The 15,391-nt window shown below is 38.0% G+C and overlaps 1 protein-coding gene across 1 annotated transcript in view; it reads left to right on the top strand.

The window, feature by feature from the left end:
- Positions 1-15,391, top strand: part of MSH3 (mutS homolog 3) — a 209,051-nt gene that overhangs the window by 162,380 nt on the left and 31,280 nt on the right. Inside the window, exon 20 of the mRNA XM_012664615.1 lies at positions 1,409-1,566. Within this exon, the coding sequence (XP_012520069.1) occupies positions 1,409-1,566 (158 nt within the window). The remainder of the gene's footprint in view (positions 1-1,408; positions 1,567-15,391) is intronic.

Below are 15,391 nucleotides of genomic sequence, written 5' to 3'. Positions count from 1 at the left end.
ATATTTGGTTATGCCAAATATTTGGTTGTTTTATAATAGGCTTATTATTTTTTAATCTCTGTAGAATTCATTTTGTTTTTGTCATCAGTTTCATCATTCTACTTGAACCAAATATTTTCTGGATTCTTTCTGTTGCAAGAAACACAGATTCACTCAAGTTCCTTCAAGTAATGGAGATTCATTAAGTTCATTATAAAAGCCGCATGGAGCCATAGGAGAAAGGAATCACACAGGAAGAATAGAATCTCTAGCACAGTTTGGCATTAGGGAGATTGGAAATGTGTGGTTAATTAGGTTATGAAACAGCTTTAGGGATGGGACAGGTTTTCTTTTTTTTCTCTCCTATTAGTAGGACTTTATAGGGCTTTGCTTTGATGCCTGTTATTTACGTGAAGTTTCTCACCTCCTTTTGGCTCTTCTGTATCTTTTCTTCCCTTCATTACTAACTATCCTCTTTACCCCTGCTCCATATAACTTTTCTTCATACCTTTTGTCTCCTCATAACTTCTTGTTCATGGTCCCCAGTGCCTTGTGGCCTCATTCTGTGATTCTTTTCAGCCTTTGCTCCAGTTACCAACTGATTGAACCTTGCCAATTAACTCCCAAGAGATTATTTAATTGGCCTAGTTTGAGAAGAGCTTTTATGCTAGGCCCATTGGCCAATTATGGATTGGCTACTCTTGACTAGGTGCAGATGTTGCCAAGGTGGTGGGTTCACAGAGCAAGATGCCTTGGGCCAACTCCTCTGCAGAGGGCTGCAGTTGGACCATTTCTCTTAGAAGGGGTTTATATGTTGCAAGCACTGTAATTGATCAATACAGGGTCATTCTAGAAAATTAAATCATTGTAAGAGTTACAGTTCTTCTGCCTCCTTCATTTGCTCTGGTGAAATGCCAGTGAATAATTAAATGCCGATAAAACCAGTATCTAGAATTTGGTGTTATAAATCTCTGTTTATATAAATCTACTGTTGTTATCCACCTATAACTGAAAAATTTGAGTGCTACCAACCCAAAATAGGGCCTTGGGCAATACATATGTTTTAAGATGGACAAATGGAAATTGATAGACTTTAAATATGAGCAATGTGATAAATACCCACATTGGTAGATTAAAGAATGTTTGATGAGAAAGCCATAGTACTTATGCAGTTCAGGTTACTTCTTATTTCATTTTTAATACCCAGAAATAGCTGTGTGTACTGCTAAGAATTCACTTTTCTGCAATGGCACAGTTTAGGTTGAAGATAAAGAGATCCTCTTTCCTTATGTGATATTTATTGGTGACATATTTAAATGTGCCATAAAGCAATGTTGTGCCTAATGAATTTTCATTTATGGAATAAATTGTAGATATTACATAAAAACCCTTCTGGCACAATAAGTGAAATTCCTTTTTCATTTTCTAGGAGAACTCAGAAAGAGTAATGATAATTACTGGTCCAAACATGGGTGGAAAAAGCTCCTACATAAAACAAGTTGCGTTGATTACTGTCATGGCTCAGATTGGTTCCTACGTTCCTGCAGAGGAAGCGACAATTGGGATTGTGGATGGCATTTTCACGAGGTAAAAACATTCATTCTGTTTGAACATATTTCTGGCAATAAGTGAAGCCCACATTATGACATAATTCTTCTTTTTATGTACATATTTAGATGAATAGATTTGCTCTTAAAATGTTTAGCATTTAGGAGCTTAAAGAAAACATTTCATCATGAATATTAATACTAGAAGAGACTTAGAAATTCATTTTGTCCAGTAGTTTTCAAAGTATTTTTACTTATTGAGTTCTTACTTTAAGCAGAATCTTATGTAGAAAATCGACATTTAAACAGGTAAAAGCAGATCTGCTGTGCCTTCCAAGGGTGGAAGGTTTGGAGACCTGGCTGTTAGGCTCTGTAGAGCACAGTCTGAAAACTGTCTGCTCTCCCCGTTTGATAGGTGGAGAACTGAGGACAGACTGAAAAAGACATTGGACCAAGATAATCCAGTTTATATTCCTTTCTACTCAAAGAACATTATATGCGACTGATTAGGTCTTACCCTCGATACATAAACCTAAATTTCATGCCATATTAGGAGTAAAATATACTGGTCTTGCTAAGGAGAATTCATAGGTCAGTCTATTTGACACCTTGTGATTTATCACTTCTTAAAGTATTGTATTTCTTGTACATTTAAAAAGTAAGTATCGTCTGTGTGTGTATAGTCAAGCTCTGTGTGTAAGGTGTCTGAGTGTCCAGTTGCATATTTATATAATATTTGACTGGAATCACATCAGAATAGATCACATGCTAATATTAATATTCTTCAGTAGACACTAAAATACTTGAAAGCTTCATTTTTCATCTGAGAGTGAGCAAAGCAACCTAAATTCTGTTTGTCATGTCACCAAACAAATGTCATTCTGATCACAATATATTTGTAAATTAACTCAATATAAGAAATTTAAGGAATATTTCTTTAATTTTTAAAATTATAATTAATTTTCTATCTTATAAGAAAAATACACTAGGTATTTTGGTTACAAATATTAGGGAAAGTTATAGAAATTTAATGAAGAAAAAGAGGAGAAAGAAAAAACATGTTGGGCAACATAAGGTGATTTGTCTGGAAGAGAATCTTGTTATCAAACAGAATATCAGGGGTTAGTACATGTAACAGAAAAGGAAATAAGGGTTATTTTTCTCATATAGTGAGAAGGCTTAAGGGAGACAGCTGCTTCTGGTATTTCACCGGCTTTGCAGTTTTTTTGGCCTTTCCCTCATGGTCACAAGATGGCTACTGCAACTCTAGGGATCACGTTCCTATTCACACGAAGAAAAAAAAAAGGAACTGCCACAACTTCCTCATTTTTTTCAAAAAACCAACAGCTTTTCAGAAGCCTCCCAGAAAACTTTCACTTGTATTTCACTGATGAGAACTGTGTCTCATGGCCTTGCAATTGCAAGGGAAACAGAAAATAAGAATGTGGTTTTGTCCAACTCTTGTAATAATGTTAAGCATGGTAGTTGGGAATGAATTCAGAGGTAACTAGAAAATAGTTTCTGTCATAAGCGGTAAAATCAGAAATGATAATAGCTAATGCTGTGATGATGATGTATTTACAATGTTAGTGTAATAACATTCTTATTTACAGATACTGTTCTGTGCTCTTCATATAGAGTACTTTAAAGTACATTTAATGAGTACAAGTCTAAGCCATCTAAACCACACTAATTTCATGAAATTTGAATATTTTTCTATTCATTTATTCATGCAACATGTAGTAAGTAACATATAACAATGCTGGCAATAGGAACCACAGTTTGTTTTCATGAAACTTACCTAGTGGATAAAATCAGCATTAACCAAATAATCATATAAAGAAATGTAAAATTGCAGCTGTGACAATTAAGTCTACAAAAGCTATATGGAAGATACTGGGGTAGCCTGTGGTCCTGGGAAATGATCTGTTCAGGAAGGTCAGGGCAAGGCTTCCCTTAGCAAGTGACTTTTGAGTGCCTGTCTGAAGGATGAGTTAACCAATCAAAGAAGGAAGTGTGTTTCAAAGAGCAGGATGTATAAAGGTCTTTATAGTATAAAAAACATAGATAAGGGAGTGAAAGATATCTCTCTAGGAGAGCAAGATTCTAGATGAAGCTGAATAATAGATTGGAGCAAGTTACACAGAGTATAGGCCATATTTGGAGTTTACTAGGAGCCATGGGAAACTATTGAAGAATTTTAAGCAGGGCTGGGCATGATTATGTCTGCACTGGCTGCAATGTAGAGAATGTCTGAAGAAAGAACCGAGTAGATCAGAGTAGCCCAATCAGTAGGCTCTTACAGTGGTCTTGGTGAGAAGATCTGTAGCTTGAACTAGGTTTGTAGTGCTGATTTAAGTGTAAAGAAGTCATATTTGAAAGGCATTGGGAAATAAATCAGTAGAACTTGGTGATAGATGGGAGTATGGTGACTGAGATAAATGGAATTGTCAGAGATGGCAGTGGTTTGTGCATCTGGATGGTAAATGCTGGCACTTACTAGAAGAAGGTGATTTTTTTTTTCCATAGATTCTGACTTTATTTTGTACAGAATAGGTAGAATTACTCTGAGATTTACAAGGAAAATTGTCATGTGGGCATTTGGATATAAACTTTAAGAGTTCAGAAGGAGAGATCAAAGGTAAAGATATAAATTTGTTGTGAGACATCTTAGTGTAAGTTGAAAATTGAAATCCTGGATGTGAGTGAGGTCATCTTGGCAGAGAGTGTAGTGGAGAAGAGTAATGTTCTGAGACTGAGCCTTAAAACTGCCGACATTTCTTGGCTAGGAAGATAAACTTGAAAACCAGCAGAAGAGGAGGAGCCAGAGAAGCAGGAGAAGAACCAGGACATTACACTGTCTTGGGAGTGAGGGGAAAGAGTGCTTCAAGAAGGAAAGAAGTGGTCAACAGTGCCAATAGGTTAGGTATGGTGAAGCCTCAAGTCACCTTTCATCTTAGCAAAATGAATGTCACTAGTGACCTTAGCAAGAGCTGCTTTGGTGGCGTGGTGGGGCTGTGGAGTGAGTTAGAGATCAGAAAGTAGAGAGGTTAGTACAGTGACACCAGGGGAGATTGACTGGGAAGAAGTGAGAGAGCCAATGAAGGACTTATTTGTTTTTGTTTTTGTATGGTAGACTTGAACATGTTTCAGTGAGATATCCAGTGGGATGTGTTATATACAAGAATTTATGATTCTAAAAAAAACAATGCATTGATCACCTTTGGAGGACATCAGAATGAGTCACAATGATACATAAATCATTAGTCACTTTGGAGGATGAAAACAGAAAAATAAAGAGAAAGATTCAAGCAACTATCCTGCCTTTTCAAATAGGTGATGAGGTGAAGTGTCTCTTTACACAAAGGTTCCAGCTGATAAAGCAGGGATGATAACAATTAGAGTATCAGTCAGCCTTCTTGCAACCCCTAATGTAATAGTAGATCTAAGTATAATCAGAAATGGCTGCTAACATTGAAAGGAGAAACAACCAGACATTAGGTAAAAATTTGTAACACAATCTGTGTCATCATCTGGCCAAAAATATCAAACCTGAATCTGTTCAGGCCTCTAGATCTGTCTACCAGTTTACAACAAAGAAAAAAGGACAGAGGAACATGTTAAATACCACCAGGGGGATACCATCTGCAAAATCTAGACTATGGAAAAAAAAAAGTGGGGGAGAGAGAAAAGAGAACCTGTAGATTAAAAGAGAGTTAAAGAGCGTGTCGCCTGGTTCTAACATATATAGGTCTTAATTTAATCCTGATTCAAATACATAAACCTTTTTTTAAGCATTAATGAAACATTTAAACTGTAAATTTAAAAAATGAGGTAAAAATAGTACAATGGTTATGATGTAATAGAAAAATCCTTACCTTTAGTGATACATATACTAAGATATGTACATTTTAAATATCTGCTTATCTGGGATTTGCATTAAAATAATCAAGATGGGGAAGTTGATAGGATAGAGATGAGATGAGATTGGCTATGAATTGATCTTTTTTGAGTCAGATGTTGGCTACATTGGGGTTTTATTGTGCTATTTTTCTTGGTTGTGTGTGTTTGGAATTTTTCATAATGTACAGGTTTTTTGTTTGTTTTAAAGTTCATGGCAGCCAATTGAGAAAGAGATAAGATCCTTCGTGTAGGATTGTGTTTTTCAAACTGTGGATATCAAATCAATGCATTGAGTTGCAATTAACATTTTGAAGGAAAATTTTTTTTTTTTGAGACAGAGTCTCACTTTGTTGCCCTGGCTAGAGTTAGTGCCGTGGCGTCAGCCTGGCTCACAGTAACCTCAGACTCCTGGGCTCAAGCAATCCTACTGCCTCAGCCTCCCAAGTAGCTGGAACTACAGGCATGCGCCACCATGCCCGGGTAATTTTTTCTATATATTTTTAGCTGTCCAATTAATTTCTTTCTATTTTTAGTAGAGACGGGGTCTCGCTCTTGCTCAGGCTGATCTCAAACTCCTGAGCTCAAACAATCCACCCGCCTCGGCCTCCCAGAGTGCTAGGATTACAGGCGTGAGTTGAAGGAAAATTTTTATTATGAAAAATTTTAATCATGTACTGAAGTAGAGAGAATAGTATGATGAAACCCTATGTCACCATTATCCAGATTCAACAAATATTAAAATTTCTCACTTTTCCCCCTTTGGTGAAGTCTTAAACTAAATACTAGACATCATCTCAATTCACCCCTACATACTTCAGCATGTATCTCAAAAAGGTGGAACATTTTTATACATAACCTTAACGGATTATCACACCTAACAAAATTAGATAATTCTTGGTATCATCTAATACCCAGTTCAAGAAAAATAAATGCTACACGTTCTCACCTGTAAGTGGGAGCTAAGCTGTGGCTACACAAGTGCACACAGTGGTATAATGGACACTGGGGACTTGAGAGGGAGAAGGGTGGGCGAGGGTAAGGGATGAAAATTACCTGTTGAGTACAGTGTACACTATTTGGGTGTTGGGTGCACTAAAAGCCCCGACTTCACCACTGTACAATGTGTTAATATACATGTAATGGAATTCAGTTTATGCCCCCTAAATATATTGAAATTAAAAAATAATCATAATACCCAGTTCATAATCATATTTCCATTATTGTTTCAAAAATAGCTTTTGATGGTTGAATTGTTTGAATTGGGATCAGAGCAAGGTCTGCATGTTATATTCGAATGTAATATCTATTAAATATCTTTTCATCTATAGCAGTCATCTTTCTTTCCATCTCTTTTATTCCACTGACTCGTTACACAAACTGGATCGGTTGTCTTAATGAATGTCCCATGTGCTGAATTTGTCTGTTTACTTCCTTGTGATGTTAAAAAAACTTGTTCCTCTATTCCGTTTATTTTCTAAAAATGAAAATCAGGTCTAGAGGCTTAATTAGATCGAGGTTTAGAATTTTTTTTTTTTAGCAAGAATACCTCCTAGATGGTACTTTTTGTTTCACATCATAGTGTATCAGGATGCAACAGTTGACCCAAACAAGCTTTTTTTTAATGGAGTAGAAGAAAAAATATTAGTACGTTACATGTAGTAACCCATCCCATTCATGGTGAAACCCATCTTCTGTGAAACTAGTTTTTGTTTTATATACTCACACGTACATACATAGTCAGAATAATTCAAAAACTCCTGATGTAAGATTCCTAAGGTTAGGACCCAAACAAAGGTGAAGGTAATAGTCATAGCCAGGGACATCTTTCCTATTGTAAAATAAGAGAAGGTACAGGTGAGATGTGGGTAGATTTGTACATTTGGTAAGATGAGGCGGTACATATTTGGTGGCTTTTATTTTCTCATCTGCTAGCAAGTAGAGGATAGTTCAGTAGGGTGGAGAAGAGTTGTTGTATAGGGTAGGAGGGTACCAAAGAAACATAGTAGTATTGATGGGCAGTTCTGGGGCTCACCGAGGGTAATGAGTTTTTGGTGGAACCACCCTGCCTGCTGGGTGGCTTCCTCCAGCGGCTGGTGTACAGGTCTGAAATAGACAGTTGGCTTACTCCACAGTGGGGTTTTGTCAGACAATGAATGAAAAAACATGGAGTTAAAGATGTGGCAAGTATGTGTTTAAAATGATGGACCACGGGACTTAAAGAAAGGAGAGGGCTGAAAGAACAGGGGAAAGTCGAATGGCAGGTGGGCTGGAAGGACTGAAGAATAGTTATAGTGGAAGTATTGCATGAGCTGGGAGGACAGGAGGTTGTCTGAATGGATGACTTTTTAGGTAGGACAGTTCATGTCTATGACAAGGTCCAAGATGTGACCCTGTTGTTGGATGGCTGGGGTAGAGTAGAGGAGAAGGAAATTGGCAAAAGGACATCGAGGACTGATCCAGATTGTGTGGTTTGGTTTAGCACATGGACCTTGAGATCCCCCAAAATGATGGCAGGGCCCTTATTATGGAAAAGACTATATAAGCCAAGCACGAATGAGGGGGACCAATTTGAACTTGAGTTGCTGACAATGTGGAAGGAGGGAAGATGTTATGGTCAATGGCACAAGCTCAAAGGAATTGTTTTTATTACAAGAAAGTGGAGCTTGGAAGTGAGAGTGGTGAGCAGAAGAGCTGTTGAGCTATCACATGATATAAGAAAATGAATAGCCATTTCTGGAGAGGGCCACAAGACAGAGTCTGGAGAGGAAATGGAGGCAATGCCCTTGAGGAGAAGGAGTTGAGGACATTGGGGAGTTTTCTGGTTGTTTGGGAACTATTCCAAGGTGCTAATGTCTGGGTTTAGGAGGAGGGGAGGTGGAGAGTTGGATAAAGCCTAAGAAGTGTAAAGCAATATGGACTTGAAGTGGGATCCAGGAACCACAGAGTACACACACTTAGAGTTCTGACTGATGAAAACATGGAAAGGAGATATGGTGTGTTCCATCTCAGCAGTTGCCTTGAGAAGAGTGGGGCCTGGGGATGAGTCATGCTTAGCTGGGCAGAAATGGACCCAGAAGCTGTAGGCACCACACGCAGCAGCCAAACTGAGCTGGCTGATGGTGGCCCCAGAACTCCACACACGTCCTGGACTTAGAAGCTAATCTATCAAGCAAGGAAGAAATGGATGAAATATATGTGAGAATCTAGTTACAGTGTCAACTAGCAGGTATTATTGATCACCCGCTTTGGCCAGTCATCGTTCATTTCTCACTGCCTCAGCTCTGATTCTGGCCCCCATTACTTCTTGCATATTATTGCAGGAACTCTTTTGTTGCCCTCCCAGCCTTCATTTTCTCCCCTCTTCAGTAAGTTTTCATGTCCTGTGAGTTGCCTCTCAGAACCCAGCGTTGATTAGGTCATTCTCCTGCTCATAAGCCTCTAGTTGCCTCCTTGTAGCAAATACAGATCTCTGAGCCTGGCAGTCAAGACACAGCAGACAACCTTCAGCCATTTTAATCTTGTCTTTTATTACTTCCCTAACTTACCTGTCAGCCAAACAATTCTTTCTGAATGGAAGGAAGTTATTATATAGTACTTTACCATTTGTCTTTTTCAGTTGATAATATTTTCTGTGCCAGAAATACCCTTTTTTTTCCTGCAAAAATCCCACCTACTGTTGAAGATCTAGCTCAGAAACCTCTTTCTCCTTAAAGCCTTCCTTGATTCTCAAGCCAGAATTAATCCCTCTAATCATACATGTGTTTTTCTTTTCAGCTCTTACCAATTTTCATTTTATAGTTATTTTGTGTGGATGTCTGCTCTACTATTGTGTTTTCAATTTCTGTAAGATGTTTCATATTTTGTACATTTCTCTTCCCCTCCTTTACCCTAGAACTTTGCTTTGTACATGCATAATAGATACTTGAGAACAGGGCTGTTGAATGAATTGACTCTTAAGTCAAGGTCAGGCAAGTGAAAAAACATTCTGTGGGTAGTGGGGAGTCCTTGAAGATTTGTTAGCAGGGAAGTGATGTGACCAGATCTACAATTTATGTTTCAAGAATATTCTTCTGGCAACACTGTGAAAGACGTTCTCTTAAGAAGGATGATGTGATGCATTATTCTCAGGGAGATCTTGAGCATCTTAAGTATTAACAGAGTGATGGAATTAGAACAAGGGACAGAGGAGAAAGTTTGTAGGGCTAAAATGGTCAGGCCTTGGCAACTACAATGGATGAAGAAAGATGAAGAAATAGAGGCAAAGAGTAAGGCATCAAGCCTAGGTGATAGAATGGTGGTGCTCCTGAGAAACAGCTATACTCAGATAGGAGGATCTGATTTGAGAAGTCATCTTAACTTGTAGTGTGTGGCACAGCAGTGAGGATACATGATAAGATGGCCATTACATTTCCATGTTGTCAATAGAAAGTATAGTGTTATTAGGAGATGTTAGCATTGCCCATTAATAAGATCGAAACTCTGTTGTGCTAAAAACATACTTTTATTAAAACCTTAGTGCACCAAAGTTTTAATGCTAAGCATTGTGGATACAAAGTTGAGTAAGACAGTTGCCTGTCCTCAAGGAGCTCAAGTCCAGTAAGGGAGATGAAAAAACAAGTCATTATAATTCAGTATGATCATGCAGTCCTACAGAAGTATGTGTGTATATTTTTATTTGCTTACTCATTCATTCACATTTATCCTACCATCTTCCAGAAAGGAATGAGGCAGCTTGCAGAAAATTCAAAATAGCATAAGTCAAAATGAAAACGAGGGCTTAAAATATCCCATAATGACCAGCACTGCTGTGGATAAGCCACAAATCTGCTTCAAAGGTTTCCGCAAAGGTAAACTTGTTCAATTAAGAAGTTCACAGTGTCCAGAAAACCAAATGAATTACTTAAGGCAACTTAAAAAGAAAACTTTTTTATTGTATTGGACAACAGTTTTAGTAATAAGACCAGCTAGAAGTATATATTGGGTAATAACACACAGACTAGTTTTTATTGGTTCCCTTTGGTTTGCCTAGAGCTTAGGAAATGATGTTTGATTGTTACTCTTGTATGACGGGTGCCACTGAGACAGAAATTGTGCCTATTCTGCACACCTTTGTATCCCCTCTTCCCAGTGCAAAGTAGATGTGCAGTAAATATTTGTTGAAAGACAATAAAAATTTTAATATAAATAAAATAAATGTGTTGACATAGTCTGCTTCTTAGTCTAGATTTCTGGAATCTGGCTGAAACCTCCCCTGTGATTCAAATGTCATCTAAACTAGAACATTGCAGCTTAACTAGGTTTTTCCACAGGACTCAAAAAGTCATCTAATTTCTAAGTAAGATTTGGTCTTATAAAGAAAACATTTAAATCTAGGTATGGGATGGAATAAATTCACACTGATACAGAGGTAAAGAGCACAATTTCCAGTGTTAAGGACATTAGTCTGTCCTGGCAGTACTTTGGACACCAGTGCACCTTTGTGATGCTAAACAAGAGGGAATTTGGACTTTGTGAAAGTCCAGGTTAAGCTGAGTTGCTCAGTCTGAAGCTAGTCTGAATTCTCATCCTTAAAATGGTAAGTCTTGGGCAAATAAAAGTATCAGACCGTGCCAGCAATTAGTCTCTGACCCTCCTTCCTTGTCTGTAAGATGGGGTAATCATGATATATATATTCTAGGGTTGATATGTAGTTTAAATAATGTACATAAAACACTTAATGTAGTCCCTGGCATATAAGAGTTATTCGATAAATATTAGTTATTATTTTAAGTCCCATCTCCGTGACGCTTACTCTGACCATTTCATCCCACAGTGGTCTATGTGCTCTGAACTCCTAATGCACTACTTAGTTGGACACTGAGTTTTTTCAGTGTCTTATTTCAGTATCTGTTTTAAGTTTATAACTGCTTGTCCCATGCCGTCACAATACTGTACAGTGTTGGAGGAAAAGAACTCCACTCCATTTTTATCCTCTACCCCATTCAGTATGGTAATTTAATATAAATTAAAATCAATCAGAAATGAAATTATTTTCAAATTTATATGAAATTATTTTCACTTTTTCCTGTAAGTCTTCATTAATCTAAAACATACCCAGAGTTATTGACCTCATATTTCAAGATCAGTCACGACTTTAAAACATTAATTAACAAAGAATCATTTAGGCCAGTTAAAAAAGAAATATGCAGATTATGAAGATTTAAATACTGAAACATGGGACATTTTCATTTGCTTTGCCATTTGAGTAGCTGTTGTTTCGTGGACCTTACAGTCATGTTTATAGAAACAGTCTGCCGTGGGCCCTGTATCCCTGCATGTTCTGTTCTGTGTGCCAGGAAAGCCCCTTATAGCTCTTTACCTGGGCTGTTTCCCATTTGTCAGGGCTGTGCTTGCAGCAAACAGTGTTGAGGAATAAGATAAATCTTCCCTCAGAGAGCAAGCTTGCTTTTCTTTTTTTTTTTTTTTTTTTTTTTTTTTTCAGCATATTATGGGGGTACAGATGTTTAGGTTACATATGTTGCCCTTGTCTCCCCCTCCGCAAGTCCGAGTTTCAAATATGTCCATCCTTCGGGTGGTGCGTATTGCACTCTTTGTGTATTGCAAATACCCGTCTCCTCCTCCCTCCTCCCCCGTCCCCCCTCCCCCGTGCCCAACATCCAATAGATGTTATTCTTATATGTGCATTTATGTGTTGATCAGTTAATACCAATTTGGTGGTGAGTACATGTAGTGCTTGTCTTTCCATTCTTGGGATACTTCACTTAGTAGAATGCGTTCCAGCTCTATCCAGGAGTATACAAGAGGTGCTATACACCATTGTTTCTTAAAGCTGAATAGTACTCCATGGTATACATATACCACATTTTATTAATCCACTCATGTATTGATGGACACTTGGGTTGTTTCCACATCTTTGAAATTGTGAATTGTGCTGCTATAAACATTCGGGTGCAGGTGTCTTTCTTATACAGTATCATTTGGTCTTTTGGGTAGATGCCCAGTAATGGGATCGCTGGATCGAATGGTCCTTCTACTTGTATCTCTTTAAGATATCTCCATATTGCTTTCCACAGAGGTTGCACTAGTTTGCAATCTCACCAACAGTGCATGAGTGTTCCTATCTCTCCGCATCCACGCCAACATTGATTGTTTTGGGACTTTTTGATAAAGGCCAGTCTCACTGGAGATAAGTGATATCTCATTGTGGTTTTAATTTGCATTTCCCTGATGATTAGAGATGTTGAGCATTTTTTCATATGTTTTTTGACCATTATTCTGTCTTCTTTTGAAAAGTTTCTGTTCATGTCCTTTGCCCACTTTTTGATAGGGTCGTTTGATTTTTTCTTGTTGATTTTCCCGAGTTCTAAGTAGATTCTGGTTATCAGCCCTTTATCGGATTTGTAGCATGCAAAAATTTTCTCCCATTCTGTAGGTTGTCTGTTTGCTCTTGTGACAGTTTCTTTGGCTGTGCAGAGGCTTTTTAATTTAATCAGGTCCCATTTGTTAATTTTGGTTGTTGCTGTGATTGCCTTTGGGGTCTTCTTCATAAATTCTTTGCCTAGGCCAATGTCTAGAAGAGTATTTCCAACATCTTCCTCTAGAATTCTAATAGTTTCACTCCTTAGCTTTAAATCTGTTACCCAGCGTGAGTTGATTTTTGTGAGAGGTGAAAGGTGTGGATCCTGCTTCAGTCTTCTACATGTGGCTATCCAGTTTTCCCAGCACCATTTATTGAATAAGGATTCTTTTCCCCAGTGTATGTTTTTGTCTGCTTTGTCAAAGATTAGGTGGCTATATGAGGACGGTTTTATATCTGGGTTCTCAGTTCTGTTCCACTGGTCAATGGCTCTATTTTTGTGCCAGTACCAAGCTGTTTTGATTACTACAGCCTTATAATAAAGTTTGAAGTCTGGTAAGTTGATACCTCCCATTTTGTTTTTATTGCCTAATATTGTTTTTGCTATGCGGGGTCGTCTCTGGTTCCATACGAAGCGTAAAATCAATTTTTCTACATCTGTGAAGAATGATGTTGGTATTTTAATAGGGATTGCATTGAATCTGTAGATCACTTTGGGTAGTATAGACATCTTAACGATGTTGATTCTGCCGACCCACGAGCACGGTATGGTTTTCCACCTGTTTACGTCCTCGGCTATTTCCTTCCTCAATGTTTCATAGTTCTCCTTGTAGAGGTCTTTTACCTCCTTAGTTAAATATATTCCTGGATACTTTATTTTCTTAGTTGCTATTGTGAAGGGAATTGAGTCTTGAAGCTTGCTTTTCTTGCTGCATGTACAGCATACATGCTGGGCCCCTTGCATCACCCTCAGAGGACTTGGGGGCTGATGCAAACCAACATGAGTAAAAGAGTCCTTTGTCTCTGACCCTTGGGTCTCACGTCTCCTGCCAGCATCTATGAAACATTATTGGGCTAATTTGTTAGCTTGGAAGTATAGTAAAATCCCAGACTTTGCACAGTTCTTGATGTGTCAATAGTATTCTCTAATCTCTTGCTGATATTAAATCTCCTAAGATGTGAGTAGAGAGGCTGTGTATGGGAAAGAATGGAGGCTACAGAGCTAGAAAGCTCAGGATTCAGTGCAAGTTCCCCAGTTTCCTGACCATGCACAAGTTGCTTCATCCTTTTGGGGCCCTGAGAGAAGTACTATGCCATAGTAAAAAGAATCTGACATGTTATACTTGGGTACAAATCTTGCTTTTGGCACTTAACAAGTATGTGTGACTTTTCCCAAATTACTGCTTCTCAGTGCCTCAGGTTTTCACCTATAAAATGGATATGATACTGCTTACCTTACTGTGGAAGTTAAATAGAGTACATAAAAATGCCAGGCACGTAGTAGGTACTTGGTAAATTTTAGTTTTCTTTCTTCTAGATTCTGTGTCATTAGTACTTCTGGATTTAAAAGTCTGTTTTCATATATGTGAGTGTATAGTACTCCATTTTCTAAACTGAGTATCAGTTTTTGCATCTATCAAACAAAGTTTGATAATACTAACTTCACAGAGTTGATTTGAGAATAATTTTTAAAAGGATGTAAAATCACTATGAAGTGCTCTTCATTATCATCACTGAAAGAAGTTAACCAAATACAGTCGCCCTAACCTTATCTCTATTACACTGTGGCTGTAATAGAGTTGAGAATTCAGAAACCCATAGACCACCCAGAATGGGGTGATGGCGGTGCCATTCCTCTTGTTCTCAGGAAGACTGACATGGAAGGTGCTCACATGAAAGGTGCACATCTTCCTCCATGCTCATGGCATCCCTTTATCTCATGACCCAGAAGCAGCCTTAAGGAGCTGGACCGATTGCCAATCACTGTGTGAAAGAACAACTAAGTTTCTCCCCAAGCCCTTGCTGGAGAGCTCAGTTGTGTAATTGACAAAACAATAGATGCTTATTATGAAACAAAAACATACGCTCTTCTCCCCAGGTCTAGCACTATTAATGACTCCTTATGTAACTGTTCACAAGTCTACAAGTAAATCTTTTCTTTTTTAAAAAAGGTTTCATACTAAGTATTACCACTGGGTAGCTTGCTTTTATGTGGGGTACATATTTCCCTATCAGTTCACACAGATTAGTCTCACTCTTTTAAATGGCTGCAGTGTATCTAGAGTACAGATACTCCTTGATCTCTAACCTCCGAGAGCTCCATCTGGGGTGGACTGCCCTCTAGTGTACAGGACATGTTCCTTATCTGTTCCCCTGTCTTCCACCTCTCTTCCCAGATAGGAAGGAATCCACATGGGCCACATTAAATTATATCCTTAGAATTTTTATTAGGATATAGTTTAATATTATGCCCTTATATTAATAGTTTTCACTTATTATGAAATAATTCAGATATATAATTCCCTGTGTACCTTCCTGCACTGAAAAAATAAAGCAGTACAATATGATTGAACCCTTAATCCTCCCTAATCCAATTCCCCCCCCC

Source organism: Propithecus coquereli, unplaced genomic scaffold (assembly GCF_000956105.1).
Source record: "Propithecus coquereli isolate 6110/MARCELLA unplaced genomic scaffold, Pcoq_1.0 Scaffold9, whole genome shotgun sequence".
In the NCBI taxonomy this organism is placed as follows: domain Eukaryota; kingdom Metazoa; phylum Chordata; class Mammalia; order Primates; family Indriidae; genus Propithecus; species Propithecus coquereli.
Note: the sequence above shows the minus strand (reverse complement) of the source record. Positions and strands in the feature narration are given on the sequence as shown.